We start from the raw sequence: 22385 nt of genomic DNA, 5'->3' as shown, positions 1-22385 counted from the left end.
TATTTTTTCCCTAAATTGCTTCTCTTCCTGTCAGGGAGGCTGGGCTTTTTACCCCATCAAGCAGTTTGTTAGGGTAATGAGGTGCTCCATGAGTGCCCGGGGGACGCCGTGCAAGAAGTGCTTGGAATGATTAATGGGAAAAATGCATCAGGAAATGAAAACGATGAGACAGTTGTCTCTTTTTTCAAAATGACCATGTGCCCAAACAGGTATAGAGGAGCCACTATCCTCTGAGTGATTTTTCCCACTCAGCCCACCAAACCCCTCTGCAAAAGTCCTCATTTGTTCCACAAATAGTAAATGAGCATCCCCAGGAGCCAGTCATTGAGCTCAGGCTGGGGGACGGAGACACACCTGCACTGTCGCCTCCCAGGGCCTCTGAGGCTGCTTGCAGGGAAGGGTGGTACACAAGCCACACGCCCTACAGTCACACAGGCATCCGGGATGCTTGTATAAGCATCATATAACATATAAAAAAAGGAACATGGGTTTCAGGGCTTCTTCTCACACACACCAAGATAGCATCTCTGGGAGCAGGGCCCAGGAATCTGCATTTTAATGAGCTGTTTGGATAATTCAGTGAAGACACTAGGGTTTGAGAGCCTCTGAAAGTGTTGGGAGGCAGAAAGAACAGAGAATGATTCCAGAATGCATCGTTGTCCCTAGGCCCTGAACAAGTCATTGAAGTCTTTTCTAAGCCTCAGTTTCCACATCTGCATAGTGGGTACCATACCAGCCTAACTCAAAGGGACACTGGAAGTGTTAAATGAGGCAGCTGCGAGGTGCATGGCAGGTTGTCTTGCATATTACAGGCCAAAGAAATATCAGGGATTTTCTTTTCCTCTCTCCTCCCCAAACTGGGGAAGGTCCTGGGAGAAGCACAGGTTGGGCAGAGATCCTGTGGGACCAACAGCCATGAAACGATGTTCACTGCTCTCACCCAGCTCCTCCAATGTGTGCAGTCACCTCATCCTGTACCTGTGCGGCCAGACCTCAACCAGAACTCAGCTGTCTGGGCAGGTCCTTGAGGGGGGCCCTGGGTGGTGCCAGCCAAAGGTTGCGGCCATCGGGTCTCCAGACAGCTGGAGGGACTCACAGCACCAGTGGAGCTCCTGACCTCCAAGAGCTGAGAACGACTTCAGAACTTGGGTTGTGGAGAGTCTTCTATACAAGCTCTGAGCAGGTGGTAGTTTCTTCTCCACTCTGGACCAGATCATTATCCTGTGGGGTTTGCCTTTTAACTCCCCATCTGCCTACCTGACAGCCCACTTAGATCTTAACATGGATCATCAATGCTTAGAAACCTCTTCCAGGGCTTTAAAAACCCGGTAATTGCCAAATGGATTGCAAAATTTTTGTAAAATGCATTTTAAAAAATACCCTAACACCTCAAAATTCTCTCAGAAAAATGAGCAGGTCTTTTTTCCCTTGCCTGAAGCAACAGAAATGATTTGACCATCCTATGCTATCTGATACTGGCCCATCTGGCTCATCTCTAAAGGGATCTTTCAGATTCAGATATTGCATTTGGAATTATTTTAATGTGAACATGACAAAAGAAGCTTGGTAGAGAAAATGTTGGCTTTCAGTAGCAAATACTAGCATTCAAAGAGGAGACAGGAACCCAGGCAAGCTCTCTACTCTCTAAAGCAAAGGCCCGCTCTTTGCGCCCAAGTGCGGCGTTAGACCTGTTTCTGCCGTGGAATAAACTTGAACTGTGAGTTTAGTTTCCAGGGAGCCTTACTTGAGGTAAGTAAGGCTGCCATTTGACTCCGGCAGGTATTTGGAGGGTGCTACCTCCTGAGGGTTCCAGAGTCACCGGCCACACCCACTTCACACCCATCCTTCTCCGGGGGAGAGACTCCTCTGTCTTGTCTCTGGTTTCGGGATGGTTTAGCTAAAGGCTTCCATTTTCCCAGCCTGGATGAATTAAGCATAATAATTTTGCACGTCAAACTCTAAAAATCTCTATCCACTGGATTCTCAAAAGAGAATGGATATTTTCTGGCCTGGGCAGCTGCTCTGAAGCTGAGTCACATCCCTCCAATTTGTTCCTGTGCCGAGCCCCGGGCCCTGAAGCAGATGACAAGCTCGGGTTGGCCAGTGGCCTCTGACAGGAAGCATCTAGCCTGTTTAGGAGGCTTTATTGTTCTAAATTGTTTCTGCTTAACTTCTGAAACATGCACAGCAACATGCCTGGCCGAGGGGGCTGCTCAACGTCCTAACTGCCGCTGTGACATTCTTTGGCCATAAGAATTCCCGTCTCCCCTGAAACGCTGCTGTCGTGTGGTGGCCAGCCTGGCGAGAGTCGGGCCGGCCTTGTGGCTGACCCAGTGGACGTGGCTCAGTTTGCTGATTGCCAAGTCCAAGGCTGCTCTTCTGACTTGTTCTTAGTTTAGGACTGATTAAAAACACTGGCTTTATGAATCTCCTGCTTCACTCCTGGGGAAAACGCTTCTGGGAGACAGCTTTTGAAACATCATGAATTGCTATGTTAGTTCTTGTAGTGAAATAGAGACATGAAAACACTAACCCAGTCTTACTCCTCTGTTCTCTTCAGGGACGGGAGTGACTGTGGTTGTTGGGGGGTGGGGACTTGAGGGGTGGTGTCCAGGATACAGAACCTGGGCCCCAGGGGAGTCTTGGTAAGGCCTGACAGCTGGGAGCGGGGTCAGGGGTCTGTGACCCAGCGCCTGGGGCTCTAACATCTGGCCAGGATGGGTGGCGGCAGCTGGTGAGGAACTTAAGGGTCTTTTCTTGGGGAGAATGGCATCCGAGAGACGGGAAAGAATGGAAATTATCTGTCCACTTGGAGGACTGTCATTTACATCAAGATTATTTTACTTGTACATTTATTTGGTGATGGATATGGTTTCAGCTGATTTGCATTTTCTGATAGCCTCTGTCCCAAAAGGCTGTTTGATTCCGTCCTCAGTGTTCAGTCTGGGGAGGGATGCCTTTTTAGTCCCTTCAGATGCATCACTTTTACAATTTAGAAAACAGCATTTGAAACTGACTTATTGGTGATTAATCAGTTGGCCCTATGACTTTTGAGCATTTTTGGCAGTGAATTTACTTTCTAATTTGATTTAAACTTGTGCATGGATCCAGCAGACATATGTGATTATGTTCAAAATCATGGAGATTACCTTGTTACACCAAAGGATTCATGAAGAAAGCTGGAAACACGCACAAGAAACAAAGACACAGATGATGACGAAGGGAGGAAAGGCCCATTTGTGACCTGAAGGAAAGGTAGGGGGAGGCTTCAGAACTGTGCGCTCCAGTGAGGGCTGTGCAGCTCCTGCGGGCCCCTGCAAACTGAGCTGTAGGGTCGCCCAGCTGGGACTTGGAGGTGTCCACAGAGTCTGTGGTGGTCCTTCCTTGAGCCCTGAGGGCTTCACCCAGTTACGTCGGCACTTCCACGAAGCTAGCTACCTGCGAGACAGATGGTGCTTGAATAGAACAGCAGATACACTGAATAAAATAAATTAAAAAGCCTCCTCCTGAACCAAGATTTTTTGGAAAGAATTCTAAATAGATGAAAACAAACAATTTGATTTCAACCAAATTGTTGTTTTTTTGTTTTTATCCTGATTTTCACCCGAATTGTCAGTCTCAAAAATAAACACTGATACATTCCCAGAAAATATTTTTCAAATAAAAACTGACTCTGTTAAAGTTTGCCCTGATTCTTTCAAAACTGTGTACAAGACACTGTCAACCGAAGTGACTTGCATGTTTTTTTAAATAAACTTGAACATATGCAGCGAAAATGTCATTAACTCCCTGCTGCCTGAGGGCTGTTAAAGGATGACGTAAGACCCTGGCGCGGCATTTCTAACCTGGGGTCTGGCGGCCCTCAGACAAGCTTCCTCAAACTCAAATAGCATAGTGTAACTTTTTTTCTTTTTTTAACTAAAGGCCCTGTGTGTAATTGATATTGAAAAGCGCATACAGCTTCATTTAAGCCAAACTTGCTCTTTGTTAACAGTTAGTTCACTTTGTCCAAGAGTGAATAATTTCAGAATAAGACTCATGGAAGGAAAATAAATTGAATTTTACATTGCTTCAGATACATTTGCTCCACTTATTGCTTCCCGAGTCAGACATTACATTTTGCAATATAAATTCACAATCAAGATTTTAAAGGGAGCTAAATATTTTAATCCAATTAGACAAGTGAACAAAACACTGAATATTACATGTAGTGTAGATAAGTGGTTCTTGCCTTTAAAAGACTGTAATTCCGTCACATTACAACCCCAAATGTCAATGTTGTCTTTATTTTTAACGCTTTCAAACATGAGGCAGCCAGAGGCTCCACTCTCTGCTGTTGGTGACACTGTCTGTCCTTTGGGAATTCTTAAAATCTATTTACCATGGAAACATGGTGCGTATAAAACACAGACCCCTGCCCATGTGCAAGGGAAGTTCTCGTGACTCATGAGATTCAAGAACGCTGGAAGATGACACGCTGGGGATCCCGAGGGTTGTGGAAGGAACCCCCATGCTGGAGTGTGCTCTGGGGAGAACCTGGCGCAGCAGTCCCGCCCCTGGGCGCGCGTGGCCTCCGCTTCTGACCGCTCCTGTCTGTGCACAGGGCTCGCTGCATCCCCTCACGTTGCAAGTCCCAAGTCCAGATCGAGCTACTGTTTTTCAGGAAGCTACAGCGTCATTGTCCACACTTTCTTTCTGCGAGGAAGTCTGTCCTGCCTCTACCGTTGCGTTTTTCTGGCTTCTGTAGTTCTTCTCCGATTTTGGAGCCCAGAGGTAGCAAAGCCAGGCCCCAGAGTCCAGGGAAAATGGAGCCTAAACTCTGCCTGCCACAGAGCTTTCATTGTCAGAGACCCAGCCAGGCAGCTGGGAGGGAAGAATAAATCGAGGATCTGTGGCGACCTTGCCGTGAACTCCTGCCCGTTTGGCAGCTGTGCTGGCCGGAGGGGTACACAGCTCAGCGAGAGCTCCGGTGACTTGTGTGGGGCAGAGGCAGGCCTCTCCTGACCTGCAGTTCGCGACCTTGAGCCCCGTGCTGGATGGAGAACTGCCTTCTTACAGGTCAGTGGTCATGTCTGAGGCCACGTTTCTACAAAGTTCTGCAGGGGACTGGTGAGGACAAATTGGTGACCACCCATAGGTCACATGGCTGATTTATTCCGGGTTGCCTGATATATTTGATTCCTACTTAATCCCAGAAATATCAAACGTGGTTGCTCTTTCACTAAGCTGGTTGGAATAGCATAAAAAGAGCCTGGACTTTGAGGTCAAACTGCCTGGGTTCAAATCACAGTTCTGGACCACTTCAGGTAAGTTCTTTGCTTCCGCATCACTCAGTTTCTGGTTAAAAAAAAAAAAAAAAAAGTAATAGAACCAGCTTCCTTTTAAAACGGAGCTCTCTGCCTTACTAGGGCCCAGAAGAGATGACCGTCTAGCAGGGTAGCACTGTGATTGCTGAAGGCTTGAAAGGGCCACTTGGAGAAATCATTTAGCATCCATTTTGCACAGATGGAAAAATCAGGCCCAGAGGAGTGGAGTGACTAAAACTGGGAAATGAATGGGCAGGGAAATGAACTTCCAGAGAGACTGGTATTCATTCCCTGGGCCACGGGCTGCATGGAAGGGGGAGGGAGGCCCCTCTCTCACAGGGCAGCAGCCTGGAGCTGGGCCCCAGCTGAGAAAGCCGCAGAGCAGTGGCCTGGCTCCCAAAGTGGGGACACATGGAGGAGGGTACTGGGGGCTTCCCTGGAGCTCTGTCAGCTGAGGCCAAGCTTTGAAATGCCCCAGATAGAGGTTGGGGGAGGGATTCTACCTTCTTTCTTGAGTTAAAAATAGATGCTTTTCTGCCAGAGGCATGAGGAACAGGTCCATTTTTTTTTTTTTTTAACCTGGCCACACAGAGACGGAAAACGTACAAATGAACAAGGGAAAAAGCAAGAAGGAGGGATATTCCATTGGGAGGGGCTGCTAAGAGGCCAGTGGAGATGCACAGAGAAGAGACACATGGTGGAAACAAGGGGCAGGCTGAACCGTGTGCATCCGTATGCGTAGGGCCTAGCTGGTGCCGTGACGTCCCTGAGCTGCAGGCTTGGGAACGAAGCCGCAGAGAAGGTTCGGCTGGACCCCACAGTGTGGCTGCTTGGGGAACAATTCAGGTCACCCAGAGAGACTCGTTTTTTAAACTTTGAATTTAAACTTCGGAAACAAATTAGACACACAAGTCAGGGTTTGTGGAGAGAAGGTTCTGTTAGGGTTTAAAACGAGAACAAAGAAAACGGGTCACTGATAGCGGGCTTGCAGTTGGGGAGCATTTATATCATCTGTGGACAGCGCTGCAGAAGAGCAGCTGCCAGGGTGCTGTCAGCCCTCCTCAATCTGGAGGGCAGCCACCGACAACTGCAGATGTGGCCACACCACCCAGGGGGGCCACAGCAAGGGGCCTCGGTGACAAGTGTGATTGTCCAGGGACGGGAACACGGTGGCTGAGGGCTCAAGCCACGGTTCACACTGGCTGTGTCCCATCGGCACACACACCCTCATCTCCCTTACAGCCCGACCTCACGGTGTCCACAGCGGTGTGGGCAGTGAACCAGCTTTCTGGAAATAGGCATGGCTCATGTCCCTCAGAAGTGATGGCAGACGAGCCAGATTTTGGCAGTAACTAAAGATTCCGTCTCTCTGGACATGCTCCCTGCCTAAGGGGAAGAACCGAGAAACATTCTTTACTAAACATCCAGATATCCAAGGGTGACACTGAGAGCTATTTAGCAGGAAGACAGTGACATAGGGTACATGATTCATTCAGTCCCATTTGCTGAATGCTCACGACGGCTCGGGCAGTGAACAGTAAGTACTATGAGGAGGAATGCAGGGCTTTGCACCAAAACCAAATGAAAGAGAAAACCGATGGAGCCCGGGAGAGAACTGTGGGCTGACCCCTGGGCAAGTACCAGCAGGGACTGGGCCAGGCGATGGGCAGTTCCTGGCGGGAACCGTGAAGACTCATGCGAGAACTGCCCGTTTCCTGGAGCTTGGTTTTAAAAAATTCCCACAATACATTTCCCTTCTACTTCAGGTCTTCACTGTTCTGTGTTGTACGTGTTACACGTATGTGTCTTTTCTACCTCAAGGTCAAAATTTTTTTTTTTTTTTGAAAACGTGCCTATTGCAGTTTATGCTTATTCTCGTATTCAAAGACACCCTCGAATCTCTAAAGTTAGAACGTAAGCCACCATTTCCAGAGCACCCGGTGGGCAGGCAGCCTGCCTGTCTGTGGGACGGGAGGGTCATTCAAGCCAGTCATTCACTGGATCAGTTCAGTCAGGACCAGAAGGCAAATCAGCTCTTGGAGATCCTGTGTTTGACGGGCAAATGGAGCTGGCGGCAGCCTCTGAGGACAGGGGCGCCCTTTCTGCATCAGCAGGGCCCTGGGGCTCCCTGGCTTCCTTGTGATGCTCCAGGAGCCCCGTGGGCGCCACGAAGGAGGGTCCATCCACCTCCCAAACCCCCAGAGAGATGCACACAGACACCACTCACTTCCTCACCACGTCCGGGGCCCCCCACTGTCTGAGAGCAGGGGCTGCACACGATACTCTAATTGCCCTGTGTCGAAACCCACAGGATTGCTCACTAAAAAGTCATGAGTGTCTCACATACGCTGGGAAATCTACTTGAAATGTAAACGTTTTCTCATTTTTTAAAAAAGATAACAGGCTAATTTTCATATTTTTCTTGTGCAAACTCTGATCTTGGAAACGCTGATCACTCGTCCTGTCTTGGAAATCCTCCACAAGTAATCGTGGCTTAAGTTGGGTAGACAAGAGCCCTCTCTAATTCAGGAAATCTCTGTTGGGGAGTGCAGAGCCCACTTGTTTCTCTTGAAGATGATTCTCACCCAGCCAAACAGAGACCAGATGGGGCCCGTGTCCCTGCATTACATTCCAATTCATCTCTTGAAGTGAGAACTGGGATTCGGTAGTTATCAGCCTGGCCCTCTAGCTAGTCTCTACCATCCTGGTGACTTCACACTCCTGGAGGGCAAAGACCGTGTCTGAATCATCTTCCCACACAGGACACAGTAGGTACTCGAGAAATGTCCTGTGCAATGTAACTATTTCCAGTGGTTTCTGACACCACTTCCTGACGTGGGTTAAACTAATTTGAACAGCCACATCCGACATCCGCTAGGGCAGGTAGCAGTACTTTCCTAACTTGCGACTCCCTCAACCCAATTTTCATGAGCTAGTTTTGAAACATTTATTCCTGTTTAAAACTAGGAGAGGACACACACTAAATTCCCTCTTCCAGCATGTGGTAGGTGGTTTCCATGTGAAAATGCCTTTATATATGTTAAAACACACTGTCTGCATCTAAACGTTTGGAGGTGTTAGCTTGTTATCATTTAACCAGGAATTTCTTAGGGACACTTGGTCTATCCACATCCTGTTTTTTTGTCCAGTTTTACTCACTGTAATGTCTGAGCAATTTTCAGTAAACAGATTCTGGCACGAATCAGTGTCTCCTTTCTCCTGTCCATGGGGGAAGAGATGGCTCTTTAGCTGTGTCCTGTCATCAGACCACCCTTATTTAAGAGACATGTAGAGGTCTGGAATATAGCGTGTCTTCAGATTTAAAGCATTAGAAGAGTTCACCTTATATTCCTACAAACTTTTCATACAGTTGGTTACGTACAATTTCTATAATTTTTGCATAAGAATTTTTTACAAAAACTTAGAAAGAGGTAACTAAACCAGTGAGAAGACAAATCACATTGAAGAACATGATCTATTTAAACTTACTTTTTATTATCATTTTTTCCAGTTACCCAGCATGCCACAATCTGATTGCTGACCTGGATGAAACAGTGAAATAAATGATTTACAAAGAGATATTTACATTCATCTGATTTATACGTAATATGCCACAATGCACCACGACCTTCCCAGCGGACCCCACCTTAGACTGCGATGGGCTGCGTCATCACCGCCACATTCGTTGCCAAGCGGTCCCTGCAGGATGGATGGGCTGGAGCTGAAGTCTGACACTAGATGAGGAGACCTCCTGGTGTATGTTTTCAGAAAAGGCTCGAAGTTATTATGTTTTTATATCTGCTCATTTGTATGCTTTGTTACACATGTGAATTTCAATAAATGAATTTTCTGAAGACTTGAAATGTTTCCTTTTTATCTTGTAGTGATGAAAAAAAAACACACCAAAAAAAGGCACATATTTTTACTAGGCTAAACGGTATTAAGGACCAAACGTTTTTTCCTGCCATTTGTGTTTCTTTCCCTCTTGGAGAGATCTATATATATTATCCTTCAACTTTATTTGCTTTTAATCGACATCCCATAAGACTCCATTATTTATCATCCTGCTAATTTGCGCACAGTCAGAAGACACCAGGAAGCACTAGGCATTATCCTCTCCACTCTGTTAACAACAAAAACAGACAAAAAGCATCTTTGGCTTGGTGGTGTCATGTTTCTTCTTCAATATGCAGTAATTGAGAGGAGGCTAAAAATGTACTCAGTGAAATTACAAAATTTACTTCTATCAAACATCTGTACACAGATCGTCATTTTAGTTTAACATAGTATTTCTACTATTCACAATGAAGCCCTCAAGTGCTTTAAAGTAATAAAAATGGGCGCTGTAAGTGTTGTGTTGTCCTTGAGGATGACAATGGAACACTAAGGGCAAGGCTGCAGTCGGGACAAGTCCCTGACCTCAGGCTGTTCTCCCTGGCACGGATCTGTCATCACATCACATCACATCACATCCTCTTCATGGTCTCTCAGAAGGATGTGGATTAGGGCTCTGGAGGCGGTGGGATGATACACCCGCTAAGACCATTGAGTCTCTCGAGCATGGACAAGGTTCAAGCCTGAAAGAATAGAACTTCTATTCAGATTCAGAAGTTTTTTTGATTTCATCAAGTGTGCTAGACATAAAGGTTGTCACATAAGATATATTAATTGTCCCTAATTCTGTTTCAGGAACAGGAAATAAATTATACAATATTCTAAAAATAGCACCTTTAAAGAATTATAGAGGTCACTTTATGTTAGCCTCCTGGATCTGTCCACCCCAGTGGTTTTGAGCGAAGAGCACATGTAAGAATGCCCTCCAGTTTGGCTGTGTGACATACACATAACATGCTTGACCAACTTTGGTCCCAAAGCCGTTCCTCTATCTGGCATAGTCACAGGAGCAAAGCCAAGTTTCTCCAATAGTATTTAGGTTTATGAGGTAAAATCAGAAAAATGACCCTAGGTAAATCAGACTGTAGTCCAACCATCCTGCCCATCTATTACCCACGTTTCAGTTGGTTAATTTGCCATGACGTTTTAAAAATATACTCTAAGAAAGGAAGTATGCAGCGCAACACATTATCAGGAAGACATTACTGATGAGCTACATTCCTTAAGAATTCTGGGTCCAAACCACCTGGTGGGAGGACTACTAGGGGCTTAACAAATCTCAAAAAATACCTATTCTATCTCCAGCTTCACAGATCTCTCCTAAACCCATTGTTGGGAAGTCAGCATCCCCCCTTTGGAAGCAGCCCTTCATCAAAGTTTGTACAGTTGTATTACTGCCATTTTATTGAAGTAATAAAATAAATCCTGTGTGTGTTTTGAGCTACAAGAAATGTACATACTTTCCTGTCACACTTTATATAGAATGGGTTAATACCAGGTGACGCCATTCATCTTTTTTTAGAAAAGAATAATATTTAATTTTCTGAGATTACGGAACCACATCCAACAACAATAAACAGAGAAGTAGCAGATTGACATAGTGCTTTATTTAAGCTGTCTGTACGAAGGAAAATAATGTGCATCCCTATCATATACGTGTAAAAATACTAAGGATGTACAGTGTACAAAAACAGTTTCTTGTAGTTATTTCACATCCTTGTGGGTCATATACTTAAGGAAATAAACAGTTTTAGTATGACCAACAGTAATAGTAATACAGTTTCTTGGGTTCATAGTTGCGTCTGCTTGAAATCCTTAACCAGATGACTAGATCTTGCGCGGATCTAATGAAAGAACTAGCAAGGTCAAGAAATGTCACAAACTATAAAGCTACAGGGAGGTAATTCAATTACCAATTTAGAGGTTTTCTTCTTATTTAAATAAATACTTTACATTTCATGCTTGCCTGTAATGCAGTACCAGGAGCAAGATAAGGGAGTTCTACTGTAGACACAGTACAAACAGTAGCAGCAAAGTGTGTACGCTGAGGTGTAATAGAAAGACCCTGCAGTTAGTAAGGAAGGCCCTTACTTTGTACTCTAAGAGAAGCAAGTGGCCCTTGCAAGAACAGTCAGCTTTAAGAAGCTGGAAATCAGGTATGGGAAATGGAAAACACTGGAATAATGCTATGTAGTTAGTGTGGAAAGCAAAGCTGTGAGCAGCCCTGCCAAAGGTCCAAGCAGAGACGGCCAATTTCCTCCAAGATGGCTGCATCATGGCAAGAGGCAGACTTCAAGGAAGTTGGTACAGGAAGGAGTCTGCAAAGCCTGAACTTCTGCTATTCTGACAGAGTGATTCCAGGGCCAGGCCTTTCCGTCCACCAGAATCCGAAACTTCAGCTATGGGCAGACATGAGGGAAGTTTTAGAATCTCCTTCTACACACATTTCTGGTTTTCTATTGTTTTTCCATGCCAGCTGACTGAGATCCGGGAGTGAAAGTAAGGGATTCTTAAAAATCAAAGCCAACAACACACCCTGTGTGACGCTAACAGAATCTCGGAGGGGATACGGGACTAAGCCCCGGGCACCAGCTGGGGACGGAGAGCCAGCTGTGCAGAGTGGCCAGCCTGAGGCACAGTCAACGCTGTCATTAATCCTTAGGAAGTGTCCTTGGCCAAGGTCATGGAAATCACCTTAAGATTTGGGGAGGGGGGAAAACCCCAAAACTATCTGTGTGCTTAGTGTATGGTATACTTTCCCTCTGAAGAAATGAATGCTCTGAATACCAGCCAGTCTCAGCTTTCCTCTCTTCCTCTCACCTGTTCCTTTTTTATATAATGGATGCAAGACAACTTACAGGACATACCTTCTAGTCTACTTTCTTGTCAAAGTGAAACATTCAACATAATTCCAAGTGAAAAAAAAAAGTTGAGCTATATGTGTAAGTAAGAATGAACTACCATTTTACTGTAACTTCCTACTCAGTACTAAGGATGAACTTCACTCAGGTAGAAATATGAAAAATTAGGATAAAATCTATGTCTGAATATGTCTTAGCTGCCTTAGTAAAATGCCCTTTAACCCCCTGTCAGTCCCAGTGGTCCACCCACTGCCAGCAGTGGTTTCATATCTGTAAACCCACACTTCCAGCGTCCAGAGGCTAAGACATCTGCATATGAATATGATTCATCCTACTTAGAAAGTCACTTGCTCTTTCGTACACTACGCCATGCTGTAGTCTTCCATTTGGGAGCTGTCAGATAGTTTAACGAAAATACATCTCCACGATGGCTCCACGGAGTCAGGAGCCCCCTGGACTTCATAGGCTGCTTTGGAAAATGTCAGCTCCTAGCACCAAAGGGTTTAATCTGAAGATCATCATCAATGAAAGAGAAAGATGAGGTTTGCATACATGTCCCCTTTCAGTGAGAAGTGTCGGAATTTGAGGACATGAGTATATACAGAAAAAGAAAAGTTGGAGGTGTTCTTTTTTGTTTTGTTTTTTCCCTGATGGCTTAATTCAGTGATAAATGTACCATGATCAGAATAAACACACCAGGTCCTTATCCTTTACTGCCCACTTCGTAAATACTTGAGATGTGTTCATTTTGCCAAGTAAAGTTCATTTCTTATCATCCAGGTCTCAATTTTCTTCATTACATTATGTTGCCAGGCCGTCATAATATTTCAATTCTCAAAAGAGCAAATATAACATCCATTTGTTTCAACCCCTTGGCATGGATAGTTGGGGATTTCTCATTTTTAGCACCAAGGGGTTAAATGACAGCATCTCTTCTCCTAAAGCCAAATTCTAATCTATATGTACAATTTCAGAGCCTCATCAAAATTTTGTTTTTACATAGGAGAAAAAGTGCATGATTCTCATCGGCGTGTACATTCCTTGCACATGGGTCAAAAGAAACTGCAGTTAAGTCTGTTTTATGTTAAGTTGGAGCTGCATTTGCTAACATGACATACAATTCTCATCACTAAAAAATAAATACTACTGCAACGTAAACAAAATCATAAAAGGACATTCAAAGTTTTAACATCCGAGAAAAAGCTAATTCACGTAGAACTGAAAGTAAAAAATTAAAACAAATAAGGCAAACACCTGTTTACCTTGGTGTACAAATTTTGGTGAAAAGCAGGATCATTACACCTGTCTACATTCTTCAGCCATCAGAGGTGATAATATCAAGAAGGGAAAAAGGTTTCCAAGAACAGGGGAAATAAAACGCTCTCTGGTGCAAATCATATCGTAGACCCTTTAAGTGACCTACCCTGCTGTGCATATGCTTCCTTCCTTGGTCGAACAATGTTCCTTTGCCAACAACTGCCTGTGAAATCTGGACATCCACATGTAATATCAGGCTTCCTCTGCAGTATCGAATAAGAATTTAAATTTATAAATGTATATATCTATCTTAATAGTTGTTCATTCCTTCTCTCAAATGCTTCCTAATGAATTCCAGTAGGATCTTACTGATACATACCTATTTTACGCACTGATCTGATATGCTTTACTAAAATTTTGCATATGCACATCACCACGCTTCCACAATTGCTTGTTCTGAACTATAAACTAAATCTTCTTAGTCTAATTAGTTTTTGATTTATCGTCTAGAAAGTTAAAAAATATACCTAGAATCATTTAGCCTTCACTGTTAGGGAAAAACGAAAATTAAAAGATCAAAGGTGACAGTTGGTGCACAAATGAACAACGGTGGGCTCATGACTTCCAAAGATTGTAAAATTACCTCTTAAAGTTGCTATAATAGTAAGACAGTAGCAGCAACAGCATGAGACCTTAGACTGAGATACAATTTCATGCAAAAACAAAAGTCGAGTATGTCTGCATATATGTGTGTTCTCATGTGGGTGAAAGGCGGCGAGGGGTGAAGACCTTGGACTGGTCTGGGATGTCTGAAGGTGCTCCTGCATTTGTAAGAGCTAGGACTGCTGTGATGTCCAGGAATCATTTTCAGTAATAAATCTAAGATGACAGTGAAGTAGCAGAAGAGACTTATTCTCGTCCGCTTGCAGAGTAGGAAAACTGAGGGAAGTGCGGCCGCCTCTCACTGTCCGTGCAGTCCATACCGTCCTCATCGTCTGTGGGCAGGAAACAGCTATTTTAATTTTACATTAACTTTTTGCGACATAATCTCTGGTATATATAGTTCTAATCCCTAACGTAATAAAGATTAACGGAGGCAACAGCTCCCAGAAACTTGTGTTTATCAATAAAACATAGGATGGATACACTTATTTCAAAAACTTTCTCACTTTCAAACACATGACCTATGAAGAAATAATACTATCCAATCATCTCCTTCAAGACACTAACATCTCAAGGCTCAAACTGTGAAAAACTATTGAAGAAGACAAGATTTTTAAAAATAAAAAGGAACAAGTGATCTTCCATAACCTTTACTTTCATGAAAACATGCATGTCAAAGTTACAAAGTCAAAGAATCCTAAGGCACCCAAAGTATCTGCCTAGAATCCAGTATCAATCTGTCTTCAGATGCTTGCATTTCTTCTTCATGGTGCTTTAGGTGTGATTGCAAAATAAAGCTTATTAGGATTCCATTTCATTTGAGCCCTTGATTTACATGTTTAAGATTTTACATTCTTTATTCTACATCTAATATCTGCCTTAACTTACTGTTCCTAATTTTCCTATGATAAAACTTGAGGGCTTCCCTGGTGGCGCAGTGGTTGAGAGTCCGCCTGCCGATGCAGGGGACACGGGTTCGTGCCCCAGTCAGGGAAGATCCCACGTGCCGTGGAGCAGCTGGGCCCACGAGGCATGGCCACTGAGCCTGCGTGTCCGGAGCCTGTGCTCCGCAACGGGAGAGGCCACAACAGTGAGAGGCCCTCGTACCGCAAAAAAACAAAAACAAAAACAAAAAAAAACTTTAAAGTAGATTAAAGAGAATAAGTCAAGGAAAGAGAGGGAAAGAGGCCAGCATCTAAGTATTAGTTCATCAGGAAACAAATTGGGAGACTTGAAAGGCATGGAAAGAGACGACTTCCATTTAAGCTGCTCCTCCCTTTTCCTCTTCCCTGTTTTCTTGCATTTGAAAGGTTACGAAGGATCACCCAACCTCTTCCTATAACTATTCTGATGATTAAAATCTTGCAGTGTCAGAATGCTCTTCCTTTACATGTGTCATGAATTCAGTCGCTCAGTCCACAACGTTCCCTGTTCTGGGCTCTGCGCAAAGTCCCTCCCTGTGTCGTCGGGGCTCACCCCACTAAACCCCTCTGCTCCACTTGCAGTGCCTTTGGTCATATGCTGTGCTACAGGAAATAAGCGAGTCTTTCAAATACCCAACCTTCTTCAAGCAAAATAATTCCACTTCCTCAAATTCATATAGGAAGTACATTACCAATTCTTTTAATTTTCCAACCTCTCCAGGGAGCATCAATTTCATGTAATAGGAGAAGGAATACAGGACAGACCCCACTGCATCACGGGCACTGACCCTGTTACACCAAAAGGATGATGCTTTGCATGCCTCTGAAGAATAACAAACATTCATGCTCTTTTCTCCCTGTTCTTTTCAGTATTCTATTTTTAATAGAAGATTCTGGAAATGGGATCAAGTTGCTAACCAAACTTTGTAGCCTTGAGTGTACCAGAAAGTATCACTGTATTAGGTGGGACTCAATCTCACAAGTAGCATTTGAGGCTCCCTGCTCTGTGTAAACCTCCCTCCTGCAAACAGACCTTTTAAACTATAGTCCTCATTTCCAGATAGTACTGCGATCTGGGGAAATCTCTGCCTCCTTATAAAATACCAGTTAGGTACCAAGCAAACCATCTTTTAGGTCAAACACCTTCCACAGTATTTTCAGATATACTAAAGACGGTAGGAGCTGTGGATGGCATATAAAACCTCTGTAAAACTCTATAAAAACTCTCTAGGGGAAAAGCAGCTGAAATCTTAATGTTCAGACTCTGACACGTGCCAATCACATTTCAAAGGAATAGTTTTCCCCGCTAGCAGCTTTGTTTTGCTGGGTGTGTTTCTGCACAGCGAACAGACAGCACATGTGGGAAGCCTGGTGTTGTCCGCCAGGGAAGGGCTTGTCCAGCTCGCTGGGCTGCAACCAGGCATCGCACCAGGGGCAGGGAGGCCTGAAGCCCAGGGCAGCCTGGCTCTCGACAGGAGGAGGGGTTGAATTTCCTTTCCAAGGAGTATTATTGCTATGAGGCTGCACTGTCAGCTGAAAGTTAAAAGAGAATCTTCATTCTGTCAATTTAGTAACAAATTAATCCCATTTCCGAACGTAAATCTAAATCTTGTTGACCATATGAGGGCCCCTGCATCTGGATCTTCTTTAAAGTCAATTATATCACCCTCTCACTCAATTATATCACCCTCTCACTCCATCTCCCTCCTGTTCTTTTGAGCTTGGCAGTAGTGAGGGGCAAGTCTCTGATCGTGGCCCCAAGAGGAGCTGTGAGTTGGGAAGGTGCTGGGGCAGGAATGAAGGTTTCCCCTGGGCCCTCAGTGCTGCGCAGGCCAGCGGGGCTGTGGAAGGAGGAGAGCTGGATGCGAGTGACAGCTGACAGGACAGCCGGCTGCCCCAGCCAGGCCTTCACACCCAGTCAACGGATATAAACGCGTTCCTGAACTGAAGGAAGGTTCAGAGGGAACAGTGATGATGATGGACATGAACTATGAAAAAAACCCAAATAGCACACATGCGGGAAAAGAAAACAGGGGGATCAACCCCACATTCTACCTCTGAATCCCTGGATCCAGGCAGCATTAGTCGCCTAACTTCCTTAGAGCATTTAACCAAAGTAATTATATGGCAGCAAAAGCTACTAGGAGCTCAAACAAATCCTCTTTTCCTCTAAGAGGAAGCCAGAGGACCATTAATGGATATAATGCAAGATGACACATTCCAAAATCTGTTCAATTAATTAACACCAGTGAGGAAAATCTGGCATGTTACTGCAGCTGTTTGTAAAAAAGGAACACTTGCCTTTCTAACTGCTGATTTGTTCTAAAAAATAGCTCCTTTCTGTTTTATAAAAGCAAGGTGGCAAGTGGGAAGACAATCGCTAACTTAATGGTCCTACTGTGGGTTTTTATGAACAAAACCTCTGTGCTTTTAGCAGCTTGAGAGCTGCAGTGGTCTCTCACCAGCAACACTATTCAAAGCTGCAAGAAGAAAAGATTATGTTAAATGTAATCACAGTTCAAGGCTTCACAGATTTTCCTTTGATCTGCCTCTTATGGGAATTTAGGATATACCCAGGGATAATCCAAGAAAAAACACTGTCCTTGTGCCCTGGAAGAACCCAGGTGCTGCAGTCCACAATTACTGAGGCTACTGCCTAAGGCAGGAGGCCAGCCCTGTGGCCTGGTGCTGGGAGCTGCAAAGGACAGGCTGCTGGTTTCCACACCTTGGCCTCAGCCCACCTGCTGAGCTCCTTCCCCTGATTTTTCTCTCTAGAAATCCTGAATTGGAAAATAAGTTGGCAGCTCCACAGGGTCCCCCTGCCTCTAGATTGTGGTACACGCTGTCAGTCTAGACGATGCTTGCTGGATGCACGTTTTTGGGCCACCTAGGGCCCAGCATCAGGCCAGGGCCACTCCTCACTGCTAGCAGCATAGTTTAGTGGTCCCTCCCCCATCCCCAGCCCCATGTCCACTCTTTTTTGCTAGGTATTTACCTACCATCACCCTTCACCTAGTGGGTCACAGAACAAAGAACACTGTGGATTGGTTAACCTGATGCTTAAATAAAATTAAAAATAGGGTTATTGAAACCTATAGAGAACTCTGGGTGCCTTTCCTAAAGAGATGGCTTCTCAGGCACACACAGGGGAAAGACGGGGCTCCTGGAAATTATCAGCCCTGCACTCCCCTTTGACCTGTCACATTCCAGAGCTAGTGAGGGGCAGAGCCAGGACACAAAGCAGGGTCTAAGTCCAGGGCTTTCTGCAATCCCATCATTCTCTTCTACACTGGGATTTTACTGTTAACATTTTGGAGTAAAATATGCACTCATGGCTTTGCATTTATTTACACAGCCTACCTATTTCTATGACTTTCAAAATAGCACATTTAGTTTGTTCTAAGAATTAGAATCCACAAATACCAAAAGCGCTATTTAACTTCCCAAAGCTCCCTGTGAAATCACGTGAGGAGGTAAGCCAAACACAAATTCTGGGCTGTGATGGGCAACAGCACTGTCTGGAGAGAGTCGGGCCTCCTTCTGGCCCTGAAACTACCAGGCCTCGCCATAATCTGTTTATTTACTCATTTAACACATATTCATTGAATACCTACGCTGAGCCAGGTACCTAACTCGGAGCTGGGGTTAGCAGTGTATAAGACAAACCAAATCCTTCTTCTCAGAGCTACTGCACTCAAGCTGGAGAAACAGACAGTAAACAAAGAGACAAATGAACCAGAAGAATACCAGCAAGTAAAGGTGTCAATGTAGAGAATTGGCGGGGGCGGGTGGTGATGGGGTCTGATGGACTGCACTGTTTTTAAGGTCGGGAGGCTAAAGAAAGCTTTCTGATAAAGTGACATTTAAAGAGATCTGAAGGACAAGTAAGAATTTATTCATGCATATGTCTGGGGAAAGAGAATTCTAGGCAGAGAAGAGTAAACACACAGTCCCAAGGCACAGTGAGGCACAGTGTGTTCAAGGTGGGCTGGAACCCAGGGACTGTGGAGAAGATGGACAGGATGAGGTCTGAGAGCAGGGTGGGGCCAGATGTGACAGAGCTGTGCAGCCGGTGTGAGCAGTTGGATTTAGAGTGCAGCAGTGGGGCCCCTGGAAGGTTTGAAGCAGGGGAACAATGTGGTCTGATTACAATTAAGGTTATATCCAAACGATGAGGCTCTATGGTGGGAAGTACTCCTAGGCCAGTCCAACAACTCAGCGGTGTTGCCCAGAATTTCAGACAATTGTATCACCACAGCCCGCGCCGGGCCAGGGGAAACCATGTCAAGGCTACGCCCACTGCTCCTACTTAGACGGTCCTTAGCTGATTGCCCACAACTCCACAGGCTTTCTAACATCATCTTCAACTCTCAGAGATTCTGATTCTAGCAATGAAGCCCTCACCCACCACTGGTGACAAACCATGAGCAGCGCTTCAACATGCTGCCCTTTCACAGCTTGACCTGGGCCTCGTCGGCCAAGCTATAACTGCTGCTCGTGACTACAGCTAACACTAACTGCGGGACTTAGGGAAGCTCAGCTTCTCTCTGGGTTTTAATGTCTTCCCTTATAAAATGAAAGTTAAGAGGCTCTTAACCTCTTGCGAGTCTAAAGAAAGAAAAGTACATATGCACACATAATTATATTTTTCATTTCACAGTGTTCATAGTCTCTCTTTTTGTCAGGCCCTGGGTCTCAGGTTAAAAACTCTTGGCCTAGATGACTCCTGGTTTGCCTTTCAATGCTGTAATCAATCCACTACATCCACACTTGAAACAGCACTTTAATCTTCCCTCTCATGGATACTCAGTGTAAATTAGCACCATCAACTAATCTGCCTTTTTTTTTTTTTTTGGGACGCGGGCCTCTCACTGCTGTGGCCTCTCCCGTTGCGGAGCACAGGCTCCGGACGCGCAGGCTCAGCGGCCATGGCTCACAGGCCCAGCCGCTCCGCGGCATGTGGGATCTTCCCGGACAGGGGCACGAACCCGTGTCCCCTGCATCGGCAGGCGGACTCTCAACCACTGCACCACCAGGGAAGCCCCTAATCTGCCTTTTAAAAAGAAAAGAGAGGAGAAGGAATGTAGGAAAGGATATAATAAAAAAGAAAAGGAGAAAAAAACTAAAATGATGTTATTGTGAGCCAAAAGATGTGTGATTGAAGAAATCTTTTAGCTATCCAAATGTGTCCCTGAAACTCAATTTTATCCTTACTGCTTAACTAATGAAGACAGAATACAGACCTCTGTCAGCATATGAGAATGTTTATAAATTATATAACAACCTTTTCTTCCCTTTAAGTGAAATGTCTTCACCAAAGTGTAGGGCACACACTAGTATATGTGGAATGATTTTAAGTGGTGCATGAATGTATAGTTTTAATAGATATGTAATTTAATTTATAATATCAAAAATTACTAGCAAACCAAATTATGTCTTCACAGATATTACTGCATAAGACACAGCTAAGTAAAAAAGAGTGATTCAGTTTACAGTGAATTTAAAGACTACTAAGTAAGCAGGAGACCAGAATTAGCAAAATTTAGAAGGTTGTGTCTGAATGAGCAGTGGGAAATGTGGGAGGTCTTCATTTCAGAATCCTTTCAGCTGATGTCAAAATAATCTATTAGAGAATAGTAAGGAAGGGCTAGTTAGTCTATAATTTAGTCTATAATTCTTAACTCTACAATTTTTCCATATATAATTTTTTTTTACTCAAAAAAACTTTTCTCTTAGCTACCTGTATTTAGATATTTCCACATTGAAAACCCCATGTTCTTAAATGGAACAGAATAAGTCACTGTGGAATTTGACCTTGAAAATATCCAGTTATAAAAAAAGGCTGTTTTCTTCAATTGCATTAGAACATAATCAATTTCCTTCTAGATTTACTTACACTTTTCAGGTGGTGTTATTGTAATAGTCTGAGCTGTAAATTCTTCATCAAAGTATCTGGTGTCTGTCTCAGATGTTACTTGAGGCTTAAAAGGAGGTACAAGCTGTAAGAAGCAAAAGAGTACTGTTAACAGACTTCAGTTTAGGAAAATTCATTTCTAGGATAAAATTAGAGAGCAAATACTAAATGAATAGTGCAAGAGGCTAGACTGCTCAGTGACTGTGTAAGGTAGATGTGGTATTTGGCTTCACAGTCAAGACTAAACACAGAACAGTAGGTACCTGGTTGTTCTATATTATATTTGAGGGATTATGTGAAACAGAATAATTGAGAACCAAAGAACAGGGTGCTTCCATGTCCAGGCTATTGTAAATAGAGCTGCAATGAACATTGTGGTACATGACTCTTTTTGAATTATGGTTTTCTCAGGGTATATGCCCAGTAGTGGGATTGCTGGGTCATATGGTAGTTCTATTTTTAGTTTTTTAAGGAACCACCTAAGTGTCCATCGACAGATGAATGGATAAAGAAGATGTGGCACATATATACAATGGAATATTCCTCAGCCATAAAAAGAAACGAAATTGAGTTATTTGTAGTGAGGTGGATGCACCTAGAGACTGTCATACAGAGTGAAGTAAGTCAGAAAGAGAAAAACAAATACCGTATGCTAACACATATATATGGAATCTAAAAAAAAAAAAAAAGGTTCTGCAGAACCTAAGGGCAGGACAGGAATAAAGACGCAGATGTAGAGAATGGACTTGAGGACAGGCGGAGGGGGAAGGGTAAGCTGCGACGAAGTGAGAGAGTGGCGTGGACATATATACACTACCAAATGTAAAATAGATAGCTAGTGGGAAGCAGTCGCATAGCACAGGGAGATCAGCTCAGTTCTTTGTGACCACCTAGGGGGGTGGGATAGGGGGGGTGGGATAGGGAGGGTGGGAGGGAGACGCAAGAGGTAGGGGATATGGGAATGTACGTATATTATAGCTGATTCACTTTGTTATAAAGCAGAAACTAACACACCATTGTAAAGCAATTATACTCTAATAAAGATGTTAAAAAAAAAAGCAGAAAATAAAAAATAGGGTGGGAAGAGGATACTGAAAAGTCTGTCCTAATATTTTTTCCTAGTAAAATACATACAAAACCGATGGATTTGGGCTGAAACAAAATGTAGGCTCTTCCTAGGGTGGGAAAAGCGCAACCTTGCTGGCTTTCTCTAGCTCTTCCTGGTGCCTAGCTGAACAGGTTATTATTAAAAGTGCAATTTGATAACAGCTGTTACCTACACAGTTGTTACATAGGTCACAGATTGAGTGCTGCCTCTATACTTGGCGGCAGAGAAATATAACTCTGCTTACTTGAAACCCTCTGGAACAGGGGTTCTTGGCAGCCCCCGAAGTGACGTGCAAGCGTTTTGTCCATAGATTTTATCCCATTCCTCAAAAGGAACCATGACCCCAAAGATTAAGAGTAACTGCTCCAGGATTGAGAGAACTGGACTCATTCGCCTCTGACCAGCAGCAGGCATGGGATGGGGGAAAGTCTTGGGATGCTGGAGATGACAGAAGCCTGA

General features: G+C 44.2%; 2 protein-coding genes across 4 annotated transcripts in view; one reads left to right on the top strand and one right to left on the bottom strand.

The window, feature by feature from the left end:
- SDCCAG8 (SHH signaling and ciliogenesis regulator SDCCAG8) overlaps positions 1-9162 on the top strand; it is a 263252-nt gene extending 254090 nt beyond the window's left edge. Inside the window, 1 exon segment of the mRNA XM_022579435.3 lies at positions 8818-9162. Within this exon segment, the coding sequence (XP_022435143.2) occupies positions 8818-8847 (30 nt within the window). The 3' untranslated portion in view covers positions 8848-9162.
- A 1626-nt stretch (positions 9163-10788) lies between these two features.
- AKT3 (AKT serine/threonine kinase 3) overlaps positions 10789-22385 on the bottom strand; it is a 320125-nt gene continuing 308528 nt past the window's right edge. For all 3 annotated transcript variants that reach the window (XM_089919467.1, XM_089919426.1, XM_089919512.1), the window contains exons 12-13: positions 20801-20903; positions 10789-14313 (exon numbers count right to left, since the gene is read on the bottom strand). In XM_089919467.1, the coding sequence (XP_089775593.1) occupies positions 14228-14313; positions 20801-20903 (189 nt within the window). In that variant the 3' untranslated portion in view covers positions 10789-14227. The remainder of the gene's footprint in view (positions 14314-20800; positions 20904-22385) is intronic.

Source organism: Delphinapterus leucas, chromosome 1, assembly GCF_059928025.1.
Source record: "Delphinapterus leucas isolate spDelLeu-1000000601 "Yukka" chromosome 1, BTC_Dleu_Yukka2, whole genome shotgun sequence".
Lineage (NCBI taxonomy): Eukaryota > Metazoa > Chordata > Mammalia > Artiodactyla > Monodontidae > Delphinapterus > Delphinapterus leucas.
Note: the sequence above shows the minus strand (reverse complement) of the source record. Positions and strands in the feature narration are given on the sequence as shown.